Source organism: Rana temporaria, chromosome 4 (assembly GCF_905171775.1).
Source record: "Rana temporaria chromosome 4, aRanTem1.1, whole genome shotgun sequence".
NCBI classification, from domain to species: Eukaryota; Metazoa; Chordata; class Amphibia; order Anura; family Ranidae; genus Rana; species Rana temporaria.
Genome location: NC_053492.1, coordinates 443,195,887 through 443,207,169, shown reverse-complemented (window position 1 = coordinate 443,207,169; position 11,283 = coordinate 443,195,887). Strand labels below are relative to the sequence as shown.

Here is an 11,283-nt window from a genome sequence, read left to right as displayed (position 1 = left end):
TGTCCGGCAACTTTAGGGGTGCGCGCTATACCCCAATAAATACGATAGTTGCGCTAGTATCAAAGGGAAACCTTTATGGAGAAGGTGACCATAAATGTGAAAGTTGCATGAGTGAACATAAACCGTGAATTATAATAAAGTAAAGTGCCTGTCTGCATAAACAGTAAACCAAATTTCCGACGCGTTTCGTGATAGGTCACGTCGTCTCGGGACGAAGTGACCTATCACGAAGAGCGTCGGGCGGAACGAGCGGCTTGCTGACGTCATCACCCTCATCTGCTCGGATTCCCATACGGACGGGTTTTTCCTGTTTGCGTCTGGCTGGTGCAACAGGTTTAAGGCTGGTCTTACACTTACGAAATGTGAGTTGTTTACTGTTTGTTTTATATTTTAATAAAAGTCATTGGTTTTACACTATCGAGGCATCTGCTTTCTTTGCATGATACCATACCAATTGACGTTTATGCTGAGGAGTTTGTCGTATTATATCATCGTATCATCACGCCATGGATCCAGTTTTCTGTCGTGTCTGCTGGGTTTAAACACTTATGCTGGTTTTGGTCCTATATCAAAAGGGACCTTTGGCTCTGGTAAGCAGTTTTACTTACTCTATGGTGGTGGAATTCACTTAAAGTTGCGGATCTTAGGAAGAAAGAGCAGCTGTCATTTTGGACCATCACTGGGTGTTTCCTCATATTGCAGCTATATGGACTTTCTTTTTCTCTTTAACTGCTTGCCGACCAGGCGCCGCAGTTATACGGCGGCAGGTCGGCTCCCCTGCGCGAGAGCCCGTAGCTATATGTCGGCTCTCGCGCAGGCCACTAGGGGCGTGTGCGCGCCCCGACTCCGGTGCGCGTGCCCGGCGGGCGCGATCGCCGCCGGGCACACGCAATCGCTCGTTACAGAGCGAGGACCGGGAGCTGTGTGTGTAAACACACAGCTCCCGGTCCTGTCAGGGAGAGAAATTCTGATCTTCTGTTCATACAATGTATGAACAGAAGATCAGTCATTTCCCCATGTCCACCCCCCTACAGTTAGAACACACCCAGGGAACATACTTAACCCCTTCCCCGCCCCCTAGTGTTAACCCCTTCACTGCCAGTGGCATTTTTATAGTAATCCAATGCATTTTTATAGCACTGATCGCTATAAAAATGCCAATGGTCCCAAAAGTGTTCGAAGTGTCTGCCATAATGTCGCAGTACCGAAAAAAAAATCGTTGATCGCCGCCATTACTAGTAAAAAAAAATATTAATAAAAATGCCATAAAAATACCCCCTATTTTGTAAACGCTATAACTTTTGCACAAACCAATCAATAAATGCTTATTGCGATTTTTTTAATGAAAAATAGGTAGAAGAATACGTATCGGCCTAAACTGAGGAAAACATTTTTTTTTTTTATATATTTTTGGGGGATATTTATTATAGCAAAAAGTCAAAAATATTCATTTTTTTCAAAATTGTCACTCTATTTTTGTTTATAGGGCAAAAACTAAAAACCGCAGAGGTGATCAAATACCACCAAAAGAAATCTCTATTTGTGGGGAAAAAAGGACGCCAGTTTTGTTTGGGAGCCACGTCGCACGACCGCGCAATTGTCAGTTAAAGCGACGCAGTGCCGAATCGCAAAAAGTGCTCTGGTCTATGACCAGCAATATGGTCCGGGGGTTAGGTGGTTAATTCACTGTGTTTACGTTTTTTGCCTATTACTAGTGGTACAGCCCATTGCAGGGCTTATAGGCCCAGATTCACAAAAGAGATACGACGGCGTATCTCCTGATACACCGTCGTATCTCTGTTTTAGGGTCTTCCTAACTATGCGACTGATTCATAGAATCAGTTACGCATAGATAGCCATAAGATCTGACAGGTGTAATTGTTTTACACTGTCGGATCTTAGGATGCAATACCTCGGCCGCCGCTGGGGGGAGTTTGCGTCGTAAACCAGCGTCGGGTATGCAAATTAGTAGTTACGGCGATCCACGACGGTTTTTCACGTTCGCTACGTCGCTGCTAGTCTAGTTTCTTGTCGCAAAGTTAGTCGTCGTTTTTGCTGCCCTAACTTTACACAGCCCACGTATGTGCTGTATAAAGTATGGCCGTCGTTCCCGTGTCGAAATTTGAATTTTTTTTGTCCTTGCGTAAGACGTCCGGGAATACGAAAGTACGCTACGCACGTCGCCGTTCGAAAAAATGACGTCACTTCGCGCAAAGCACGGCCGGAATTTCAAAACGGAGCATGCGCAGTAGGTCCGGCGCGGGAGCGCGCCTAATTTAAATGGCACACGCCCCTTTGAATTACGCGGGCTTACGCCGGAGGCCGCCGGTGGAAGTTTTCATGCAAGTGCTTTGTGAATCAGGCACTTGCGATGAAAACTTGCGGCGGTGTAACGTATCTACGATACGTTACGCCGCCGCGATTCTACGTGAATCTGGCCCATAGTTCATGATTTGTTCACATTCATTTCTGATCTGTATTTGGTTTTTGCACATAGGTTTATGCCACGGCTCTTTTAATGATTTGTCAATCTCACGTTTGAAATTTGGTTTACTGTTTATGCAGACAGGCACTTAACTTTATTATAATTCACGGTTTATGTTTACTCATGTAACTTTCACATTTGCGGTCACCTTCTCCGTAAAGGTTTCCCTTTATTTGCTGCAAGTCTTCTGTTTCTGCCTTTACCTTTGCCTCTTTCAACCTTTGTTCAGTAAACATGCAGTGGTCTTTCAGGATCAGTGACCAGATTCCACGCAGTCCAATCTGTGAGTCAAAACTGAGCTATACGGAGTTCTGCCTGCGGTCATGGAATTCCAGCCAATTAATGTAACCAAATGGATAGAAGAAAACAAAGCTGATTTCTTACCACCCGTGTGCAACAAACTCATGTAAGTACAGCGATTTCCGTCACCAATAAGAACGAAGGTTAGGAATTTGTGCGTGAAAATGGATTTTGTGTACAAGGAATACAATTGTCTATCAACAGTCCAAGTTTTATGACATGGAATGTTTGTAAAGTTTTTGCCCTTTGTACATATGACTATGCATGGATTTTATGCAGTTTTAGTTCTCATTTAGAAATTCCTTTTCATGCAGTTTATTTCCACTTGACCTCCGGAAGATTTACTCCCCTTCATGACCAGGCCATTTTTTGCTATATGGCACTGCTCTACTTTAACTGACAATTGCGCGGTCATGCAGTGCTGTGCCCAAATGAAATAAAATGTCTGTCCTTTTTTTCCCCCACAAATAGAATTTTCTTGGTGTTTTTTGATCACCTCCTTATTTATTTATTTGTATTTATTAAAACTCTTAAAAGTACAAAATGGTACAAAACGCAGTCAGTTACCCGTAGGCCTCGATGCGCCGAGAACAACAATACAGCAACAACCAAAAAAACACACAGGCAGCGGAACAGATCCTGCGTTATTTTTTTTTTATATATAAATAAAGTCCAACAATTTAACTGCTTGCCGACCAGGTTGGCACGTTCCCGCAAACCGCCGTAGGTGTACGTCGGCTCCTTTAAAGGGGTTGTAAAGAAAAATATGTTTTTCCCTAAATAGCTTCCATTACCTTAGTGCAGCGCTCCTTCACTTACCTCATCCTTCCATTTTGCTTTCAAATTTCCTTATTTCTTCTGAGAAATCCTCACTTTCTGTTCTTCTATCTGTAACTCACCACCGTAATGCGAGGCTTTCTCCCTGGTGTGGAGAAAGCCTCTTGAGGGGGTGAGCAGGAGTGTCAGGACGCCCACTAACACACAGCTCCTTTCTATATCTGCAAAGTAGAGAGTGTCCTGACTTGCCTGCTCGCCCCCTCAAGAGGCTTTCTCCACACCAGGGAGAAAGCCACGCATTACTGTGTGGAGTTAGACAGAAGAACAGGAAGTGAGGAATTCTCAGAAGAAATAAGGACATTTAAAAGCAAAATGGAAGGATGAGGTAAGTGAAGGAGGACTGCACTAAGGTAAAGGAAGCTATTTAAGGAGCCGTGGGGGACCTGATGTGCGTGGCCGGCGGTCGCGATCGCGGTAACGAGAGCCAGAACGGAGATCTGTGAATGTAAACAGACAGATCCACATTCTGACAAGAAAGTTATAGAGAGATCTGCTGTTCCTAGTGATCAGGAACAGCAATTTCTTTCTCTCAATTGTGACATTTATACAGTAATCAGTGGCTATTTTTAGTTCTGATCACTGTATAAATGTTAATGTTCCCAAAAAAGTGTCCGATCTGTCTGCCACAATGTCGCAGTCCCGCTAAAAATCGCAGATCACCGCCATTACTAGTAAAATAATAAAAATGCCATAAAACTATCCCCTAATTTGGAAATGCTGTAACTTTTGTGCAAAACCAATCGGTATACGCTTATTGCAATTATTATTATTTTTTTCAAAATTTTTTGAAGAATACATATTGGCCTTACATTTATTTACTATAGTAAAAAATATATATATATTTTTTTAATTGTCTGTCTTTTTTTTTGTTTATAGCATACAAAATGCAGAGGTGATCAAATACCACCAAAAGAAAGATCTATTTGTGGGGAAAAAATTATGTTAATTTTGTTTGGATACAGCGCCGCACGATCGCGCAATTGTCAGGTAAAGCGGCACAGTGCCATTTTGCAAAATGGCCTGGTCATTAAGGGGAAAAATCTTCTAGTCCATAAGCGGTAAAAAAAATATATATATATTTTACTTTCTAAAATTAAACATATCCAATTACAAAAAAATAAAAATAATAATAAAATGTCTATAAATTCAGACAAATATGTATTCTGCTACATATTTTTGTAGGGGCGAAGTGAAATGCGTTGGGGATGTGGGTCCAGGCTGAAGTTGCCACTCCATTCACCTTTCTATGACACCTAAGGCCCCATACACACGAGAGAATTTATCCGCGAATACGGTCCAGCGGACCGTTTCCACGGATAAATCCTCTCAAAGATTTCCGCAGATTTCTATGCGATGGAGTGTACACACCATCGCATTGAAATCCGCGCGGAAATCCTCTGGCGATGACGTGTCGCGCCGTCGCCGCGATTATGACGCGGCGACGGGCGCGACGCTGTCATATAAGGAATTCCACGCATGCGTCAAAACATTACGACGCGTGCGGGGAATCCCTTTGGACGGATGGATCCGGTGAGTCTGTACAGACGAGCGGATCCATCCGTTGGAATGGATTCCAGCAGATGGATTTGTTGTGCATGTCAGCAAATATTCGATCTGCTGGAATCCATCCCAGAGGAGATTTCTCCGCGGAAACAGATCCGCTGGCGTGTACACACCATAGGATCTATCCGCAGAAACCCATTTGCTGGGATTTATCTGCGGATGGATTCTATCGTGTGTATGGGGCCTTAGATGTGCAACATCCAGGGGTTACCCCTTTTCCCCTTGAACTCTTGCAGGAGCCAGGGGGGGCTCCATCCCCTGTCAGCACTCTCACAGCAACTGCGGATGTACCGTCTACATATCCCCTCTTTTTCTGAGCCTAAACAGCACACATACACTTTCCATGACACTTTGCGGCAACCAGTGACACTAATACAGTGATCAATGCTACAAAATATGCACTGTCACTGTACTAATGACACTGGCTGGGAAGGGGTTAACATCTAGGGCGATCAAAGGGTTAACTGTGTGCCTAGTCAGTGTTTTTGGGTACTGTACATGCTGCTTTTACAAGGGGAAGAGATGGATTTTATTCCCTGCTTTGCATGGACACAGAATCCATTCCTCCACCTTGTCAGAACAGAGATCTGGCTTGTTAACAGATCTTCAACTTGTGTCTCTGCCTGGCGATTGGCGGGTGCCGCCGGCAGACATCCAGTGCTCAGCACCCGCTGATTGACTTCTGCTGTGAATAATCACAGCAGAAGCGGCCCAAAAGCGGCGCACATGCGCCCCCTGTAGACAAAAGTGCATAATTCAGGTTCCGTGTATATATACCTGATCCTGCACAGGAGAGCCGAACTGTAGCAATAAATATGCTATGGGGCAGTCAGTAAGTGGTTAACATATTTTTATGTGCATTTGTATACATCTTTTCTGCATTCCGTCTAAGACATCTTTCACACAGATTAAAAAAAAAGCATATACAAATTTACTTATGCAAGCAAGACTTACTTAACCACTTGAGACCCGCACTATTGACAAAAGACGTCAACAGCGCGGCTCTCAAGTGCCGGGTGGACGTCGTTTAAAGTGCATTACCCGCGCGCGCCTCTGGGGGGCGCGCAGCGGGTAAACACTGTCCCGGCGCATCGCTGAAGAGCCGATGCGTGTACCTGGCGCCCGCGATGTCCGCCGGGTACACGCGATCATCGGTAACACAGCAGGGACGTGGAGCTCTGTGTGTAAACACCGAGCTCCATGTGCTGTCAGAGGAGAGGAGACCGATCTGTGTCCCTTGTACATAGGGACACAGCATCGGTTACCTCCCCCAGTCACCCCCCTCCCCCCACACAGTTAGAACACACCCAGGATACACATTTAACCCCTTACTCACCCCTAGTGTTAACCCCTTCCCTGCCAGTCACATTTATACAGTAGATAGTGCATTTTTATAGCACTGATCGCTGTATAAATGTGAATGGTCCCAAATTTGTGTCAAAAGTGTCCGATACGTCCGCCGCAATATCGCAGTCCCAATAAAAATCGCAGATCGCCGCCATTACTAGTAAAAATAATAATAATAAAAAAAAACATAATTCTGTTCCCCATTTTGTAGGCGCTATAACTTTTGCGCAAACCAGTCGCTTATTGCGATTTTTTTTTTCCAAAAATACGTCGAAAAATACGTATTGGCCTTAACTGAGAAAAAAAATAGTTAAAAAAAAAATGGGATATTTATTATAGCAACAAGTACAAAATATATATATTTTTTTTAAATTGTCGCTATTTTTTTGTTTATAGCGCAAAAAATAAAAACCGCAGAGGTGATCAAATACCACCAAAATAAAGCTCTATTTGTGGGGAAAAAAGGACGTCAATTTTGTTTGGGAGCCACGTCGCACGACCGCGCAATTGTCAATTAAAGCGACGCAGTGCCGGAAGCTGAAATTTCGCCTGGGCACGAAGGGGGTTTATGTGCCCAGTAAGCAAGTGGTTAAAGGAGTTGTAAAGGAAATTAATTTTTTGCTGAAATTACTGTTTACAGGGTATAGAGACATAATAGTTAACTGATTCCTTTTAAAAATGATTAAAAATAGATAAAAATCAATCATATAATGTACCTGCAGTTTCTAGTTTCGTTTTTGCATGTTGTTTCCTGCTTCTGTGATGTACAGAGCCACAGAGCCAATACAGGGCAGTGATGGTTTGGAAAACTAAACTGATTGGTGCTGAGGGGTTTTAGACACACAGTAATCACACCTCCTTGATTAGTGACCACAGAGAGAAAGCTCCCAGTACTGTGGTTATCAGGAAACAGACAACCAGGAAGTGTGGAGATCAGAGAAGAATTACAGCAACTTGAGAGCAAAAGCCAACAATGAGGACATGAAAACAGCACTGCATTAAGGTAAAGGAAGCTATTAGGATAGAACAAAAAATTCCTTTACAAACCCTTTAATCAGTTGCTGTGTGTATACACCTTGAGCCCTTGGGTGTGTATATACAGCTACCTGCAATACACATTCCCCACCCAGCCAGGTGTGTCAGTGTGTGTAGTACTGTTCGCAGAGGTGTGGGCACAGGAACAAGGGACCCAACACATCAAGTGGCTCCTTCGGGGGTTAGCACTATAAAGACAAAACAAAGGAAGAAGGTGCATTGAATGGTGTTTTTTTTTTTTTTGCCTAGACATACAATTTGAGGATGATAAAACATTACTGTTATATAGATATCTATCACATTTTGGTAAAAGAACAAAAAAAAAGTCCTATTTTAGCTCAAAATGCTTTGGTCCTGATAGATAGTGGAGAACTATGCTATTATAATGGTCTGTTTTTTTTTTTATATCATCTTGTTTATAATTTATGCTTGATGTATCTGAGTATCTCAAGATGTAATTTGGGTATGAGCACAATGGAGAATACAACTGTAGCCTAACAATTATCTGCTGGGGAGAGAAGGAACATTGCTAATTAGAAGAAAATTCCTCGGGTCATATTTTTTGCATTAAAATTGTATATTTGTTTTGAAGGCACAATGATCAGCTGAAGGTAATGTTTGTCGGAGGTCCAAACCAAAGGAAAGATTATCACATTGAGGAAGGAGAAGAGGTAATATTGCATCTTTTCTCGTACAGTATATTGCCCTAATTTATTGTATTAAATATAATATGTTTGTTTAAAAAGGAAACTATAATGGCTTTGGATCAATTACTGCATTTATCGGGTTATAACACGCTCACATGATTATCCCCCCTGAAAATCATGCGAGCGTGTTATATGCCGATATGCTGTCCACCAGCCAAGGGTCTGCTGTTCCTGCTGCCATGCTCTGTTCCAGCTATCTGGCCAACTCTGGTGACGCACCTGTTATGCACCACTGAAACCAGCAAAAGACTACACAGGCACTCCTACCTCACCACGCTCTTGCGGCCACTGTCCCAATATTGGTGGTCCCCGTACCGGGGCTGTACGAGAGGCCTCCATTTGCATGACAGGCTCAGCCACAAGGTACGTGACAGTCCCATTGCAGGAGTCCCTGAGGATGATGTGGTGTCTGTCTTTGTGTTGGAGACCTGAAGACAAGATATATATATACATATACACTCAGCAGCTGCAGTTAAACTATTACATTATAGGAATACTTGCATAATAGTATTTTCTGGTCTGGGGGAAAATACAACAGTAGCAACTCCATGGACAGGGCATGTGGCAATGTTCTTTCTCCGTCTACTTACTGGAAATTCTCCTTTATGAATATATCAAAGTCCTCCTATTGGGTGTCTTACCCAGCTAACAGGGACAGGAAGTGATGCACATAAATTACTATAAAGCCCTGTACACACGGCTGAGAATCCCGTCGTAAAAAAAACGTTGTTTTTCTCGACAGGATTCTTGTCAATCTTGATGGGATTCTTGTCTAGCTTTCCTTGCATACACACTGTCAAGCCAAAATCTTGTCGTTCTCAAACGCGGTGACGTACAACACGTACGACGGCACTATAAAGGGGAAGTTCAATTCCACTGGCGCCACCCTTTGGGCTGCTTTTGCTAATCTCATGTTACTGCGTGTTAGTAAAAGTTTGGTGAGAGACGATTCACGCTTTTCAGTCTTTGTGCTTTTCAGTCTGTTACAGTGTGACGAATGTGCTATCTCCATTACAAACGCTAGTTTTACCGAAGGTGCGCTCTAGTCTCATACTTGATTCTGACCATGCGCGGGTTTTTAAGACTCGGAAAAGCATACACACAAACGTTTTTCTTGTCATAAACCAGCCCGACGAGAAAATTGAGACTCCCGACTAGAAAATAGAGAGCAGGTTCTCTTTTTTTTCTCGTCACGATTCACGACAGTTTTCTCGATGAGAAACCATACACACAAACGGTTTTCTCTGCAAAAATCTCTGCCAGCAGTTTTCTTGTCATGAACGAGGCTTGACAGTAAGAAGCAAAACCACCTACAATTACAGACAGCAGGGAGCAGCAGATCCTTATACCAGTTTTGCAATAAAGGCTAAATACTCCATTTGGAAAAATAATAAATGCACATATTTTTGCTTAAACAAAAGTGTTCACTTATTATTCTTTTCCCCAGTATCCTACAAATCATTATACTCAGTCTGATTGTGGGTGAAATGTCAGGCCCCTGTCAGCATGTCCTTCAGCTCTCTGCCTATACTTACTAAAGGGGGCTCCCAGATTCCGATAAGCCCCCCGCCCGTAGACCCCGACAACGAACGGCCAGGGTTGTCGGGAAGAGGCCATTGTCCCCATCAACATGGGGACAAGGTGCTTTGGGGTGGGGGGGGCATCCACCCCATGTTGAGGGCATGCCGCCTGGTACGGGTCAGGAGGGGGGTCGCTCGTCCATCCCCACCCCCTTTCCTGACCGGCCGCTCTGCGTGCTCGGATAAGGGTCTGGTATGGATTTGGGGGGAACCCCACACCGTTTTTTCGGTGTAGGGAGTTCCCCTTGAAATCCATACCAGTCCTAAGGGCCTGGTATGCCCCTAGAGGGGAAACCAATGCTGTTTTTTTATTTAAAATTTGACATTGAGTTCCCCCTCCTGGAGGCGACTTCAAGTCGTGTTGTAAGTCGCGTTGTGATTCATACTCAAGTCGTGTTCAAGTTGCCTCCCAAAGTCGTGCTGAAAGTGATGTTGCCCCAGTGTCAACCGGCTCTAACGCTGGGATGTTTCTGAATTATGTAAAACAATTTGTTTTATTTATTTTTTGTGGGGTTCCACAAGATTGTGTAGAATTTTAAAGGGTGCTTTGACAGGTGAAAGTTTGAGAAACAATGCTCTGGATCATGAGGGTGAGTTCATAGCAGTGCAGTAAGGTGGTGGTAGGTTAGGGACCACCAAGGGGGTCCTGATTTATTATTTGATGACTGAGATCTTCCAGTCATCAAATAATCAATGAGGACGCCCTTGGTGGTCCTAATTCGGGGTACTTTGTCGCAGTAAGTGGGCTTAGCACTATATGACCATATATTGTGACCAAACCCCCGTATTTTTTAATATGTTCAGGTGTTTTTAACTAGCCTTGCAGGATAAATGTCATTTTTGCATGTGTGCGCTATAATCTGTTTTGGCTTCCAGTGTTACTGACCACTAAACTTTTCAGCAAATTTAGTATAAGTTGCTAAATAAATGCAGAACTACACATTAGTAATTTTCTGAAACTAGGTAAGACAGGCATAAAGACTTTTACATCTTGGGACTGATAACTTACACATTTCGATAATTAAGTTTGCCCTGACGCTGGATTTCAGGAGAATAAAAATGAAGAAGAATAATCGACTAATTAAATTATCCATTAAACAGTTGATTAAGACTGAAAATGTAATCTTCATATTTTGGCTAAATGATTCTTGTGTGCTGAAAAAAATGAACAACAGAGATTAAAGATCCATTCCAGCTGACAAGTAAGATCAACCAGTGAACATGAAATGCTCTCCGGATAATAGCGCAGCTATGCTTAACGCTTTCACTACAATTCTTGCATTTTTTTTTTTGCATACGTTTTAAAAAAAAAATTAGGGCTAAAGATTAGCTTAACCACTTCCATACAGGGCTTTTATACACACCTCCATACCAGGCCTATTCTGGCACTTCTCTCCTACATGTACAAATCATAATTTTTTTGCTAGAA

The 11,283-nt window shown here is 43.0% G+C and overlaps 1 protein-coding gene across 1 annotated transcript in view; it reads left to right on the top strand.

Annotated features, from left to right (window-relative positions):
• Nucleotides 1–2,703: 2,703 nt before the first annotated feature.
• HAAO (3-hydroxyanthranilate 3,4-dioxygenase) overlaps nucleotides 2,704–11,283 on the top strand; it is a 64,831-nt gene continuing 56,251 nt past the window's right edge. Inside the window, exons 1-2 of the mRNA XM_040351529.1 lie at nucleotides 2,704–2,891; nucleotides 8,160–8,238. Of these exons, the coding sequence (XP_040207463.1) occupies nucleotides 2,809–2,891; nucleotides 8,160–8,238 (162 nt within the window). The 5' untranslated portion in view covers nucleotides 2,704–2,808. The remainder of the gene's footprint in view (nucleotides 2,892–8,159; nucleotides 8,239–11,283) is intronic.